This window comes from Falco rusticolus, chromosome 9, assembly GCF_015220075.1.
Source record: "Falco rusticolus isolate bFalRus1 chromosome 9, bFalRus1.pri, whole genome shotgun sequence".
Classification (NCBI taxonomy): Eukaryota; Metazoa; Chordata; class Aves; order Falconiformes; family Falconidae; genus Falco; species Falco rusticolus.
This window is the reverse complement of record NC_051195.1, coordinates 40,765,682-40,781,663: the sequence shown is the minus strand read 5'-3', so window position 1 is coordinate 40,781,663 and position 15,982 is coordinate 40,765,682. Positions and strand designations below refer to the sequence as shown.

General features: G+C 46.1%; 1 protein-coding gene across 19 annotated transcripts in view; it reads right to left on the bottom strand.

The window, feature by feature from the left end:
* DNM1 (dynamin 1) overlaps window positions 1-10,586 on the bottom strand; it is a 68,729-nt gene extending 58,143 nt beyond the window's left edge. For all 19 annotated transcript variants that reach the window (XR_005106294.1, XR_005106293.1, XR_005106295.1 and 16 more), the window contains exon 1: window positions 10,273-10,586. Coding sequence is in view for 13 of the 19 variants with exons in the window: in XM_037401117.1 (XP_037257014.1) it covers window positions 10,273-10,433 (161 nt within the window). In the remaining 6 variants the exon portion in view is untranslated. The remainder of the gene's footprint in view (window positions 1-10,272) is intronic.
* Between the last annotated feature and the right edge of the window lie 5,396 nt (window positions 10,587-15,982).

The window sequence follows — 15,982 nt, the reverse complement described above, 5'->3', positions numbered from 1 at the left end:
TATACAAATTCATTCAAGAAATGGACCTCTTTCTCCAAGATTCATTTGGGGTGCCAGACAGTTTGCAGGCTTGGCATAACACACACACATCTTGTATGAACAGGCATAAACAGAGTAATGCTTAGGAACAGGAACATCGAATCCAAGTATCACAGCCCAGAGGGAAGAAGCATATTGCTGGGATCTCTTCTGAGAGCTACGCTGATGGAGAAGAGGTGACCCGAGTTTCAGCACTGGAGCTGCAGCATCAGCTCTGCAGTATGACACATGTCATGCACCAGTCCCTGACGGTACCCTGCATTTTGGTATACACCAATCTCCTCCTTACCTCTAGCTATAACCCCACTGCGACAGATCTCCTCTCAAGGCCACCGTGCTCAGACAATTCCCAGCTATTCATAGAGGAGCTTCTATTAAAAGTAAAAGCACAATCAGATTAAGAAATAGCCAGAGATTACCAAGAGATCACAGGCAGCAGCCAGAAAGAGAAAACCTAACATGTATTGGAATTAAGGGGCCCCATCCTGACCCAGAGCAGTGTAAATTCGGAGTAAATCATAAGCAAGTCAGCAGAACTAAGTATAAGAATAAAAACTATGGGAGTTTGAGCTTCGTTTTTCACTGGCTTAATTCTGAACTGACAGGTCTCAGGTGTATCCCCTGCTGACAGAGAATTGTTCCTGTGCTGGAGGCAGCAAACAAACAGTTACTTCATTGTAAGCCCCTGTTTGTAGAGGTTTACAATCTGCTTGGATGAGGACGAGCTCTCGGCGCCCCTGAGTTAGGTCCTACATAATTTGCTCTGCTTTTACACATGCAAGAGTGGCAGGAAGGCAAAGAGGAGGAACTGAACAAAAGCTTCAAGATTTTTGCCTTTAAGTACCTCTTTCCTTGTTCTAAGAAATCCAGCACAGCCTCCCCATCCCTGGATCATCAGTCTCAAAAAACCCCCACAAAATTACAGTTTTCCTAGTACTCTCCAGAGTAAGTAGTCCACTGTAAAAACATTTGCAGATGTGAGAACCAACAGCTCAGCATCTCTGTAGACTTCTGCCTATCGCTGCTTTGAAAAGAGGGCTAAATGCAGCTGGAAAACTACTCTGAAATAGTTTATGCTCAGCTTTTATACAGCCTTACAGCAACACTGCTGTACGGCTACGTCCTCTGGCAGGCACCCCACATACTACACCAGCCACTCTTACATCAAGACTGTTTCACAGCCACAAAACAGCAGTCCCAGCAATTCTCATGTTTGTTACAGTAGCGTTAACTCTTCACCCTAGCTGCAACAATGCAACCTGCAGCCATAAGAAACAGGAAAGGGAGTGTTAAAGGGGACTGTTGAGGCAAGACATTATTAAAACAGAATTTTCACCCCCAGAAACTCCAGTTCAATTCCCATTTCAGTCACAAGTGAGGAACTGGGTCTATTCCAAACCTCATTTTGTATAATTTATTGTTCATTGTGACTGCAACTCAAGTATTTTAGCAGAGCTTATAGTTTTGGGGCTAAGTCCTGATTTTAGGAAGGGAAGAGTTGACAATGCAGGTCTTAGTTTTGGGATTCTCTACACTGTCTCCAGGAACACTTAGGGAAACAGCATCTTTTAAAGGAAAAAAAAAATAAATACCCTCAGTGTTAGAAATCGACATTTTCAACACAAAAGCTACACCGCTCTTCTGTTAGCTTAATTGTTACATCCAGGGCTCTAAGAAAAGCTACACAAGTCACAAGACTTGCAGAAAAGTGGCAGAAGCTGGCAAGTTTGCTTCCAGTCAGCAAGACACAGCTTGAGGAGCTTGCATAACATCTGCTTCCAAGTTGCTTCCAAAAGCATGTTATGCTGAACTGCAAGAAGCTACTGACCAGGGATTAAAACACCATCTCACTTCCACTTGGTCATGGCGGGGTCTGCCAAAGCTTTCAGAGCATCTAACATGGCAGAGAACAATCAGAGACACTGTTAGATTTCAGACTCAGGGCTCCTTCTTCCTGTACTGGAAGGAAAGAAAAGCAGCTATCTATTATAGTCAGCACCAGCCTAGGAGCTGTGACAAGCCTGAAGGTCATGCAGGAAGCAACCATCAGCAATTGTCCTGTCTGCCCATCTATATAAAACAGCTTAAGAAAATTACTGACACACTTTACATTTGATTGTTGTTAAAGTATTCACTAACAGGACTTCGAAAGCAAAAAGCTGGACGTAAGTACAAAGTGTTAATGAGTCACCCGGAATAACTGTTGAAATATCTAACATTAAATTGTGCTCTCAGTTGTCAGCCACAGTATTTTCATGCATACTCTTGCCTGCTCCTCAGTAAAAACTGAAGTGTTGTCTCAGTCCTCTCCTCATAGCCACCCCAATATTTACAGTAGCCAGTCCTGAGCAAGACATCCAATTCTCATGACTAAATTCCATCAGGTCACTCAAAAATAAGCATGATGCAGGCTTTTGAAGGATCATAGACAAATGTAAACAAAGAAAAACAGCTTTTTGGAGCTTTTCAGAACCAGTTCTCCTGGCGGTTTGACCACCTCCAGGCCTGACCAGATCATCTGAGTGTCTGAAGTCACCAAGGACAAAACCCTGGGCTCATTCCTCTACAGGCCTGCACTACCCATCCCTGCTCTCAAAGGCTATGTTCAAAAATTTAAGTGCTACCAGCTCAACTCGTGCAGCCTCTCATCTCCTAGTGCTTTCTAAGAGTACTCCAACTCCTCAAATCTAGCACCTGATCGATGCCAGCAGCCAAAGGTGGCTGCATCAGTCCCAGCCTCTCTGCAAGACAGACCTAAGAGACCAGCAACACTGGGCAAACGAGGCCGCATGAGCAGCGAAAGCTCTTGGCACACTTCTGCACAGAAGGCATCTTTCAAAGGGCTCAGGCAGACGCTGCTGTACCACCCTTGCAAAGTTTTAATTTACTGTTAGAAGAAATAGATTCCTACTTTATGGTTAACCTTTTCTAATATTATTTCAGGTGTTCATGAATGATATACACCTACATGACATGACAGAGACCAACAGCACCTCCTTTCTACAGATGGAGAAAAAAGTATAAAAAAAAATTAGTTACACAAGAATTTAGTTTCACTGCTGAGAACATAACCATCTCAAGGCCAAATGTGCCTGTCTGCCTGCTTTGTAAGAGACAATATTCCTTTATCCTGACCTTTCACTCTTATCAGGAAGTGCAAAACCAGGTCTGGGATCAGGAAAGGAAAATTTCAAGTGGAATAAGAAACTGTCCCACTTGTGAGCTATGTTCCCCCACCATGCATGACTAGATTTTTTAATTTTTTTGGGGGGACCAGATTTAGTTTTAGCTCTCCTCCCAACTAGCAGTACTCTGACTCATATGGTTACAGATCTGTGAGTCCAAGAAGGAAAGTATTACACCCAAAGTTTTTTGGGTGTTTTTTTTAGTGACATATCAAGGAAGTAAGTTTACCCTGCACATTACCAGTAAGTCTCCTTTCACAGATGCCCCCTCAAAACCAGTTTTATACTGGGCATACAGGCTGAACATCATATGCTTCTAGATGACTGCCTGCCGCTCCTTCTACAAACCTTCTGGTTTTGCCACTCAAATGCATTACCTGCCACAAAAACAGAGTATGGGCTCACACGGGTGGAGCACACATGGGTTTGCTCTTCTCTAATAAACTCACTGCTCAAGGCATCATAATGCATTTCACTCCGGTAGCTAGAACACAGCAGGAGCTGTTTTCTTGATTAACTTACTCTAAGTTGTCAAATTCTTCCATTTCTCCTCAAAAAAGTTCATCTTAAAGATACTAAGAAATCCTTATTCAGAAGAATTTTTACTCACACTCATACAGACAGGCTCAAACTTGAAGTATGAAGTAGCGACATTCAGTGATTCACCAGATCAGGAAGGGGGCTAGCCTTAGAACAGCATTGTCAGAAGCTGCCTCAGTTACGAGGTGCTGCAGACAGACTCCCACACCTTCTATTTAGTCTAGCAGAGTTCTGCCTGCTCAGAGTATCAGGAAAAGTCAGGTTCAAGGACTTGACTCTGCATCCCCAGCTAGGTATTGAACTATGGCTTCTGAAAACAAGCAGTAGCCTTTAAAAATAAATATTTGTCTTTGCTTTGCCTGGTTGTTTTTGTTTTTTTTTTGACTGCGTAAAAAGTTATAAGCATGTGGAATTTTGAAAAACAGTAACAGCTGACAGTTTTAGCATAGGGGAATATTTCTGAGATCTGACTTTTTACCTGCTGGTTTTGCAGACTTTACAGCCCTGTATCACAGCACACCACTTATAGAGCAAACAAAAAAAATGCCACAACACTTAGCTATCTCAAAGTACACTAAGAACTAATCAAAGCTCAGGATGCTCGAAGATTCCCAACATGTGGATTATCATGGTAACAAGGAAGAGTCCACACTAGCAAAGAAGGCATCCTCCTGATGTGGCAGCTATCAGGTAATGAATTCCAGCAATGACAAGACAACCTGTCATTTTCACACACCAGTAGGTCCAGGCAAGCCCCAACTTGCACAATACTGAGCAATCCACTTCCACTGGAGATACAGCTGGTTTCCTTCCCTGGGTAAATTCTGATATGATCCCAGACATGCCATAAGGATCTCTTCCTGGTGAATACAAGGCTAATGGGCAGTTACCAGAAGTATGAGATCATCACTAAAGACTTAAGCTGAAGAATACAGTCAGTCAGCGAGATCTGCGGAGAACACCTAACTGCTGCAGGAAGCAGAAAAGATACTAGACTTATTTATTTGAGACAACCCTTATAACTTTAAGGCAAGTAGTTAGAGGACAAATACAGGCAGACACCATTGCTGCATCTACAAACACTGAGATTCACACTCCCCCCAGCCTTAGAGCCATCCACTTATATTTTAACTTAATTATGAATCTCCTTCTAGCATTTCTCCTCCCACAAGTGTTTGCTCAGAGCTGTACAGATTTCTCTTAAATTAATCTTCCAGTCTGCCATAACACATTATCTATTTCCCCCAGTGCTCCATATTTTCTTCCTTCCCCAGTTACTCAGAGATGAAAACAGGTATTTTCTTCATTGGAGACCAAAGGCTTGCTGCCATTTGAAGGACTATTATTTGACCATGATTTATTTCTCTAAACAGTAGGCTCCTACTCCTGGCTCTTACACCATTCTCTGCAACCCTACGTCAGTTCCCAAGCAATGTGTATGGCTTTAACCTGCAAATACAAGCAGGATTTGGTCAGCTCACAGACATATTCATCATACAGCAATTAAGGGTCCATGATTTTCAATTACTCTCTCTGCCAGCACTCTAAGCATGTAAATGTATCTCAAAGCAGAACCAAAAAAAAATAAAAATGAAAATAGAAGAATCATATTTAAAGACCCCTTTTGTGGCCAGATCAGAGCAAGTCAGTGAGTGTATCTTCTTGTTTAAATTTAAATCCGCTACTGAAATAATGCATTGATGCTCAGCATTACGCAGTACAGCAGACATCCCCAATCTATACATAATGTCACTATGACTTTTGTAAGGTTTAAAACCCTCAGTTCTCTTCTAGGCACTCAAGCTCACAAAGCATGCACTACAGCAGAAGGTTGAGCAACTTAAAAGGGCAAAGATCATTGTCAAAAAGTTTTCCTACAGTATCTGAACAGGCCAAGTATCTACATCTCTGTATGCATCCCTATAGCATCTTTCACTTCTAGATAGTTGCTAACACTGCTTTTGGCCTCTGAAGGGATTCTGCTGGAGAAGCTTCCTGTAACAAAGCAAAGTATGTGTTATCAAAGAAGGCATTCCCCCCATCGTATCTTGGGGGTGTAAATATTTATCCCTATATAGCTGGGGAAGGTTAAGATATGAAGATACTAAGTTGCTCCTTGAAGTTATACCTGAAGCCAAACTAAACCTTGTGGCTTCCAGATCTAGCTTTGCATTTTCAGTATGTGACGTTGCAAGGCAAAGACACAGTTGTGGCACATGCTGCCTGGCCCTTGGCTGGTTTTGTCAAGGCAATTACTTGTAACACAAGTAGCACGCTTAATAGGTACTTATCCTTACCACTGCCACAGGCATTGCAGCGCTGCGTTTTCCCTGCTCTTTTACCCATGCTGAAACTTCAGTTTGTTAGGAAAGGCAAGGTTAGCCCAACACAGTTGAGCTTAGGTCCATGCCTGTCTCCAATTTCCTTCCAGGCAACACACAAACATCGGCTAATTCAGCATATACCACTGGAGCCCGGTGCAGACTGCTAAGCGCCCCTATTTGGTTTGGGACATAAAAGCTCCCAAGAGAGGATGCTTCTGAAGTAATGCTCAGGTCTGGGGTCAAGTAAACGCTGATCCCACTTCCCACAACTCTGGCACTGCTTAGCTCCCTTGATCATAAACAAGACTGTTTCACCTCCACTCAAGTCCTTCCACCTACTATTCCCGATCCTTAGTCACTGCCTCCTCAGCAGCCCCCTTAAACCATCTGTTCTCCAGAAGTCAGAGGTGCCTTGTTTTCTCCGTGAAGAGCAATGCAGCTGTCCTAGCAGGGCTGAGCAGTATGCTGCCTTGGATCACACAACAAAAACACAAGGCACAGACATTCATGTAGCCATCTGAACACAGCCCAGTGCTTTCAGCTCTCCCTGTTTGTAAAGCAGAGATAACAGTAATACTCCCACAAATCCAGCGGTTTGTATAACGGTGCTCCGAGACCTTAGGATTTTAAAAGAAAACCCACACTTATATCTGTCATTTTCACATGGCAAAATAAGAGGGGCATGAACATGGATGATTCTACAGTTTTGTGGGCAGTCTTTTATATCCCCCTTCTTGGTCCTTTCAGCTCTCAAGTCAGATTAGCACATGCCACATGCTTTGTTCTTTTTATCAGACCAGTTCTGCTGGTACTGGTGCCTGCTCTAAGACCCTCCAATTTAAGAAAGGTGGCAGCAGGAAAGTAACACCACCTTAAGAAGGGACTAAATGACCCCTGATGTCCCTCCTGACCCATTTACAAGCCTATAGCCACACCAACAGGAAATGCCTGGAGCTGACCTGACCAACCTTCCTTCCATTTCTGGGCTCCATGATGAACCAGTCTATGAAGAGATGTGTCACCTGTCTGCCTTCTACATGGCTTCTCTCTTCTCTTCAGTGATTTTTAACAGCATCAGCCAGTATCCTAGTCACCATGCTGAGTATCCGGCAGCAAAAGCACACATAGCAGCTACAGTGACATCTGGTATTATAAATACAGGGTCTGCACTGTTGGATTATCTGTTAACAGTAGAGTAAGTGACACTGGAAGAGCAATTAGCAGCAACTAGTAAGCCATGACATTCAGGAGGGAAAAAAAAATACTATTTGTTTGGCAAGACATGCAACTAAACATTGACTGCAGTCAGCATCACTTCCCTGTGCTTCAAGGCTTCCAGCACGCACAAGGATTCAGTGCTACTGCAAGGTGCCAGCAGCAGCCCTAGGCTGAAGCCCTGCCTAGCCACAGGCTAGGTCTGGCAGGGAGGGCAAGTGTGCTGCCCTGCTGTGGGAACGCAGCTGGATGACAATTTGAAAGAAGCCTTGCAGGTACCGAGCAGGAAAACTAGCCCTGGCAGGGCCTCCAACCCCTCTGCTTAAGCATCCCCATCAAGCACATCAGTCAGTACCAACTGCATCTGCATTTGTTCTTGCACAATTTTCTGTCCACTCAGAGAAAAATTCATCAGCCCTCACATTCACCATACAGCATGCAGCTGCTGAGCAATAGCTGCACCACCATCCTGGTATCAAGCTGGAGCAGTGACATATGTCATGTCCACACTACAGCAATAATTGTATTTGTACACAGTAGGTCTACACACAATTTCTTCTTGTGCCTATTCAGAGAAGAGAACAGCCCCTATCACAATTACTTTGAGAAGCTATGCTTAATTCTCCACACTATTTCCATAGCTTCTTATCATGGTTTCCAACACCCACAAGAAAAGAAAAGAGACAATACATTCAAGTGGGGCCCCAACATCATTTTAACAGGATTGGATTCTGCAGTATATACGCACACATACATTCTCTGGTAAGATGTCTCATGTTACTGGTCTCTAAGCTAGCCAGCACTCAAGAGTATCAAATTGAGAAAGACCTTTCCACTTCAGCATATTTTCCATTTCCATTCCAAGTATTTCTTTTAAATACTTTTCTACAGACAGGTCTCAGCTCCTGCTCAGGGGACCCTTCATTATTTCATTTTTTCTAAAAGCCACAGCACTATAGCTTGCTGCTAGCAAAACCACTGATGGGACACAGTGAGGTCACAAGTTCTCCTGGGACAGGGATCATCAAAAAGAGACAGAAAACATTTCAAATCATTTATTTTCCACCAGGCAGATAAAATCGTTACTTTTCAATTGGTGCCAGTGGAGATACACCAAGGATTAATATATCCCCTTCTGTTTGCTCAGTCTAAAAGAAAGGGGCAGCGTACCCCAAATCACTGACTATCCTTTGACAAACCCTCCTCCAGCCTAACAGCCATACATTATCTATTACACCACTGTAGCACTGACTGCATAGATCCTCTAAAAAGGATTTACGGGTTAGGCTGCCAGTACTTAGAAAGCAAGAAAACAGCAGAGCCAACAGGTGAACCTGTTTTACTCATATATTCCAGGAGACCCATTTTCCCCTTCTTAGAAAGCTACAGCCCAGCAAGCTTTTCACTCTGATGGTAGGGTTGGGTTTTTTTCTGTGTCTATTGACAAGTGGCTCCTGGTCTATGACCTGAGGCTCAGTAAGATGTGTTCCTGTAATGCCCTTCCCTTGGCACGATTCTCAGCATCCCTGAGGGATACTGCATGGACTGTTGGAAGTTAACTAGAAAGGATCCCAAACTCTTTGAATGTATATATAGAGAGAAGGAAAAAAAGAAAAGTAATCTTATTCCTACCATGCTGTCTTTGCACCAGACACAATCCCCATGCCTTCTTCCTAGAACACACAGCGCGCCCTGCACTTGCTGCTCCAGGCTACAGCTGCACCGGTCTTTTTGGGGCTACTTGCAGCTAAACAAGCAATTCATACGCACCCCAGACCCTTCCAACGGTACAAAAGCTTTATAAGCCATCCGGCAGCAAATGGCTTAAAATAAAAAGTGGGGGTGGGGGAACAAAACCCAATAGATGTTGCCACAAATGCAGTTTGCTGAAAGAGAAAAACCCACGCAAGCATCTGACCAAGTATCACACCAGTCACTGCTTTTAACACAAGTCACCAGCAACCTGCATGCCCCCTTATAGCATAAAATAATACCTTGATAACTAAAACCTGTGTATCACTGGATACAATTAACGGGGGCAGAAACAAGCAGAGGAACAACCTTCCCTCCCCAGGTGTTGTGTGTCTACGCTGGAGCAGATAACCAAGCAGCGCAGCCTACAATTTACTCAAGTTGCAGATGATGAATGCAAAGGTCACATGAAGGGAAAGCATCAGTGCACTGCCTGTCACAAAATGGTAGCACCCGGGAATCTGAGCATATAGGAGAGATAACCCCGTCCTTCCCACCGCCTCCCCGCAGCTCCTGACATGGCATCCGCTATGGAGGACAGCGCGGCAGGGCTGGGGGAGGGGGGCGGCGCAGATTAAACTTACCCACCCCCCCGCATCCCCCTTCCCGGCGCTGCACCCACCCGCGGAGCGCGGCGCGGGGGCGCGCGGCGCGGGGGCGCCCGGCCCGGCGGCCCCAGCGAGGGAGGGGGCTGGGGGGGCTGCGGTCGGTCCCGCCGCACTTCGCCCCCTTATGTAATAGCCAGGGCGCCCCTCCCGCGGCGGGGGGCTGCCAGCGGCCCCGCAGCTGCGGCTGAGGCAGGCGGGACCGCGCTGCGGAGACGGACACGCACCCTGCAGACGGGGAGACCCCCCCCCCGCCCCGCCACGGTGCTGCCCGCGCAGGCAGCAGCGATGCCCGCGCACCGCACCGGTCCGTGCGGCCGCTCCGCGTCCCCGCAGCGCGATGCCCGCGCCCCCAGCAGCGGCGTGTCCCCCAGCAGCGGCGTGTCCCCCAGCAGCGGCGTGTCCCCCAGCAGCGGCGTGTCCCCCAGCAGCGGCGTGTCCCCCAGCAGCGGCGTGTCCCCCAGCAGCGGCGTGTCCCCCAGCAGCGGCGTGTCCCCCAGCAGCGGTGCCCGCGCGCCCAGCCGCTACGCCCGTGCAGAGCGATGCCCGCGCCCCCCGCCCGGCGCCGCCCGCAGCCCTGCCTGTGGCGGGGCCCCGCAGGGACCCCCTCACCTCCCGACAAAATTTTCCAGCACGGAGCTCTTGCCGGCGCTCTGTCCCCCCACCACGGCGATCTGCGGCAGGTCGAGGTTGGCGTTCTGCCCGATGGCGGCGAAGGCGTCCTGCAGCCGGTTGACCAGCGGGATAAGGTCCTCCATCCCGCGGTTCCCCATGGCTGCGGCGCGGCACCGGCTCCCCGCACGGGCGAGCTCACGCTACCCCCTTCCCGCGCGCCTCGCCGGCGGGTGAGCCCGCCTCTCGCCGCCCCGGCCGCTAGGCGCCGGCCCCAGCCCGCGCCCCTCGCCCCGCTCGACACCGCCCGCTGCCGCTCGGGCTCCGCCGCCTCAGCCCGCCCCGCCGCTGCGGACAGCACGCGCGGCCGCCAGGGGGCCATAAGCGCGCGGGCGCCGCGTTGCACCCTGGGAGGTGTAGTCCGCACGGCTGAGGGGGCGACGGGGGTCCCGGCGGCGAGGCCCTCCCGCACTGCGCCGCTGGGGCCGGGCATGGGGCACGGGCACGGGGCACGGCTCCGAGCCAGGGGCGCTGGCGACGGGCCGCTCGCTCTCCCGGCGCCAGAGCGGCGCAGCTGCCCGAGGCGGCGGGGGCTGCGCGGGGCCGCGGCCCCCCCGGGGCGGGTTGGCACACCGGTGCCGGGGCCCGTGGCTGCCTCAGGTGGGGCGTCTGCCTGGGCCGGTCGCTACGGCTGTCTGCGAGCCTGCACAGCTCGGGCACGATGCCTGTGAGTTCAGGCTCTGTATCTGTGCAGTGCAGTTAACGTACAGGTATGTTTGGTCGATGTACCCGCACGGTTCAGTTCCTACACCCGCACAGTTTGGTCTTTACAGCCATACGGTTCAGCCAATACACCTGTGCAGTTTGGTCACCGTCCCTGTGAAGTTGGTTGACACAACCGTATGGGAGGGTTGTGTGCCAGGGCAGCACTTGTGGAACTGCCAGAATGCATGACATACTTGATACGATTAAACCAGACTGCAAAAAACACTACTGCGCTTCTGCTGCTTCATCTTCTTGCAAACATGGATGAAAAATGCATCAATTTCTGTTTATAGATGCAAAACAGAGGATGTTGTCATTGTTGCTATATTTGTTTTGCAGAAACACAAGCGCTTCATTTTACATACCTAGATTTTGTTTTTAAAAATTGTCACGATAAAGAGGAAACTTTCAGTTCTTGAAAGGGCTGGGATTTTGCTGAGGACATAATGTGAGGCCATATTTGATCTGAAAGTATAGAAGTGAAAACAAGTGTTGAGAAAAGAAGCCGCTGGCTAGCAGTGACTCAGGAGAATGGGGAATGCTGCATTTCAAACACCTCTTAATTTGTGCTACCCAATACTGTTGTTCACAGCTCAGAGAGAGCTGGGGGTGGCGGGGGAAAAGAATATCAAAAAACTGCAACAGATTTTGAGCTGTATGTTTCATTTTAAACAGCAACTTTTTAGTTATGGTGATTCTAAGGAATTTTTCACAGATGTCCATCAAATGCAACCCGTGCAAAATTACCTGCCTGGGTATACAGAGAAACTGGAACAACCACGCTGAGGAGGTGACTGCCTTACTGTGTCAGTGAAGATGCCCGAGGAAAATGCTCTGAAAAACATCACTAGCGTGCAGGTAAGAACACTGAAGGAAGGGAGCTGCTCCATCTGTATGGGTAGCATCATTGCAGGGCATATGTGGGCTGTCAATGCTATTTGTTCCTTTCAGCAAATTGCCCAGTAAATCTCAAAAAAACAAGCTTGGGAAACTCAATATAGACTCTGGACAAAAGTCTTTGAACATCTGTACTGCCATTCTGATATTGAAGGATCCTGGACAAAATAACATTTTCCCCTTCAGATGTTGATAGCTGCTCCTTGGTAAGAGGTCACCACAAAAAAAAAAGTGAAGAGTATCAAAGACTTAAAGAACAGTGTCACCTTCCTCCCTGGATCAGAGCTGATGCTCAGGGAACATCAGACCATGAAGATCTTTGAAGCTTTATTTGAGGAATGGTAAGAAGAAAACTGTCCTTTTCTCAAAGGTTGCTGTAACTTGAAGTTCACCCACAGAGCTCTAATTTCAATACTGAGAAAGATTTCCCAACTACGTCGTGGCAATCATTTCATATAATTTAACAGCTGTACTAATGAGCCTCAATGGCCATGACCAACCTCACCTGTGGCTTCTCCCCACAGCTGTGGGCCAGGAGCTCTATTTAAGCTCAGCCCAGGGCTATCAGTCCCTGATGAATGATGGAGAAGTGTTAGTCTTTGGTGTAGCAGCAGCCCTATATGCCTGTGGAGTCTTTGATTCTGACTTGTGGACTGCTGACTCCTTAGCCCTGCCTTACTGCTATAGGTGTGCCTGGTGATCGCTAGTCCTGATCCTAATCCTGGCTTGATGGTTGGTATTTCTGCCTGATCTTGGCCCTGCCTCATTGCTGTGCTGTTGCCTTATGATTTGGTCTTTTTGTCGGACCTAGATGTTGTATTTGGTCTGCCCTGTTTGCCTCCCTTGGGTGCTGTGAGATTGGGCCTCAGCTGGCAGTACCCCTACCAGCTGTGGAATTTACCCCTTGGCTCCTGCCTCCTCTTCCCTTCGGGAGCAGCCCTGCTCTTGCTGTTTCCTAACAAGAGCATCAGCGGTTTAGCTAGTACCTGAAGTGACTTGACTTTGCTCCTTGTCCTGTCCCCTACCCTATGAATCCATACTTGTCCTTAATACTTCTACAAAGGCAACTATATTTTTTGTGTGGCTCTCAACATTTTTCTATTGACAGAAACTTCAACCTGCAAGTATTGTATTCCACTCCTTGCTTAGCAGTCTAAGCAAGTATTTTGTTCTGGGTGAGCCCAGTCTAGAAATAATGATTCGGGCTTATACCATTTTCTGGAAAATCTATTTGTTTTGAGAAAGGGTTTTGAAAGTACAGTATGTCAACAGCTGAAATTGTGAACTACGGGGGTAAAATAGGGTTCATGTTGCCAGTTAAGGAGCTGGTACGCCAATAAGGCTCATGTATGACTTTTTTGCAAGTATTCTTTCATATGTTCTCTAGTCTTATTTTTCTGTGAGCCTTGTACTTAGCTCTTGGGCAATGTGGTTATTCTGGGGGGTTGGAGGTCCAAGGGGGTCCTTCGTCTGACTTACTGTGGTCTCAAAGGGCAAAAGTGCACTGGAGGGACAGGGGAGTTAATGGGGTGCTCTCCAGGTAGACAAGAAGGGAAGAAAAGGAACGGTGGAAGTGGTAAAACCCTGCAGAAATATTGGCAAACTTTACCTAGATCTCTCAGCAGATAAATACTAGTGTAAAACTCAAAGACATACAAAATATGCTCTTGCTTCCCCTGTCTTGCAGAGATGCTTCTAAGCAAATAAGATTACAGTGTATGCCTGCAGCATTACCCCTACAGGGACTCTATTAATATTATGGAGTCTGTCTAAAATGCTTCTGCAGCAATTGTAAACATTCAGCTTAGAGACCCAAACTCTGGATTCTGAGACAGCAAGGCTTGGGTTTTAAGTTTTAGAAACCTACACCTCCCATTGATGAAAAAGAGAACTACAGGCATTCAGAATTAGTCATAAAGCCTTCCATTTTCTCTCCTGCAAGAAGCTGAGTTGCAAGGATGTTAGCAGCAAACAGGCCTTTTGATTCTATAATACCTCCCACTGGTGACTTATGCAGCAGCATGTAGCAGTTACAGGAAGAAAAACAACTATGTGATCATCCTTTGAGGGGAATAGTAAAAATCTGCAATGTCTGTGAAATTAAAAAGGAATTTTATAAACTGGAGTGGACAGGAGAAAACTATTCCTTTTTAACTTCGTCGAAAAACATAAGACATCAGCAAAGAAAGAAAAAAGGTGGATTAGTTCCCCCCCTCATAAATATTTCTGGATGTACTTTAATGTGAATTCCTAAAAATGCATGACTATGTGTTCCTAAATATGGCTATCAACAACAGTTTTGTACACTGATTTTGTCACCTCATGCAAATAGAGCTTCCAGTTTAGTTAGCATAATTAGAAATAGACACTTGAGTGCTAGATTCTGTCCCTTATTTCTTGCCCTTGCAAAAACAACACATATAGTCCTCAGAGAGGAAAAAAAAAGGCAAAACCATGGAATACTATTAGCTTACAATTCTCCTAGTTACTTGCAAACTGTTACTGTTGACTCCAGGTAGAGCTGTGAGTGTTCAGAACGTTTCACAGTAGATCGTGAAGCGAACCCTCCTGGCTCCTAAAGAAAATTTTTATAAACACAGGTAAGAATTGAAATTGAATGTTTACAAACAGAGGTGAGAATGTAAGTTCCACAAAGAATCAGGGCTAGAATTGTCACTGTCTGTATCAATATAGAATACATTATAAAGCTGACAAATACTTTAAAAACTTAATGAAAATTAGCCTCTTAAATTTACATGACTATATAAAGCTGCCTAGAGAGAGAGAAGCAATGGTAGTATCTGTTTAATAGGTACTTCAATGTTACTATAGAGGCAATGATACCATAGTAACATCGTTGATCTCTGTGGTATTAGTTGCTCAGTAAGAGAAAGTTTCTCTGTAATGTTCCCATTGGTTGGAAAAGCTACCTGAAAGAAAAGCAGCCTTTAATTTTTTATTTTAAAATATAGAGCTTTCTTTGTAGAATAATAGTGAAATGCTTCCTTATCTTCTGTTCTGAAACAGGAAATTTGCTGAAGTGGTTTGGAAATACCTCAAAAAGAGGTAAAAGAAGGTAAAAATCTAGCATATTGAGATACTGACTGGGTCAGGTGTATCTTTGCTGTGACTGCACAGAAGCCAAAATATACATAAGGAAAGAAAGAAACTGAGTGTTATAGTCCATTGGGAATGGGATTTGGACATGGATGTGAGTTCAGTTTAAGAGTGACAAAGTGAGTTCTCTGCACTTTCCACATCCAGTGGGATGATACAGAAGAGCTCCTGGGATATATTTTACCTTGTGAGACTGAAAATCACTGATGGAAGCTGATTGGCCATGTGGCAAAATGGGTGTGAAAACAGTATCTTAGTTTATCTCTTGTGGGCCCTGTCCTGCCAATTAAGAAATATCGGGAATAGATTTCTAGAGCAATAGAACAAAGAGTGGGTGCAAATATCCCTTAGTGCACAGATCATTTTACTTTGAAATGTTGTGTGCTACTGCTTTCACGTGTGTGAATACAGTCTTCCTCCAGATAAGAGAGGCATGGAAAACAGTGTAATTCCAGTAATTAACACCAGCTGTTGAGAGCAGGTCTGGTGAAACATGACCATTCCTTCAATAGATAGGCCCCAAAAGCAGGAGGAAAAAGTACTTTAAAGCTCCATACGCCTTTTTCTCCAGGGAGTTTGGGAGGTTTAAAGACATTATGGTGAGAACTAGTTATATCCTAGTGAAATGGATGAGTAATAACACCATCCTTGCAGATTGCAGAGGAAATTGTGGGCACCACGGTATCTTGGTGCTGTCATAGGCACTAAGAAACGCTTGGATTTTTGCAAGCTATGTGGCTTCACCAAGGGTTGGCATACAAAGTCTTTTTCAAAGCCAAAATTAAAACATACAACTGTGCAGTCCAGTCATGTGCTGGAAGCTAGGAATCTCTTGTTATCTGCATGCCTGATCTGGTCCCTGGAACAAATTCATATAGTCCAGCAAAAACTTGGCTGTATAATGCAATCCAGGTCCCAAATAAAAAGCATT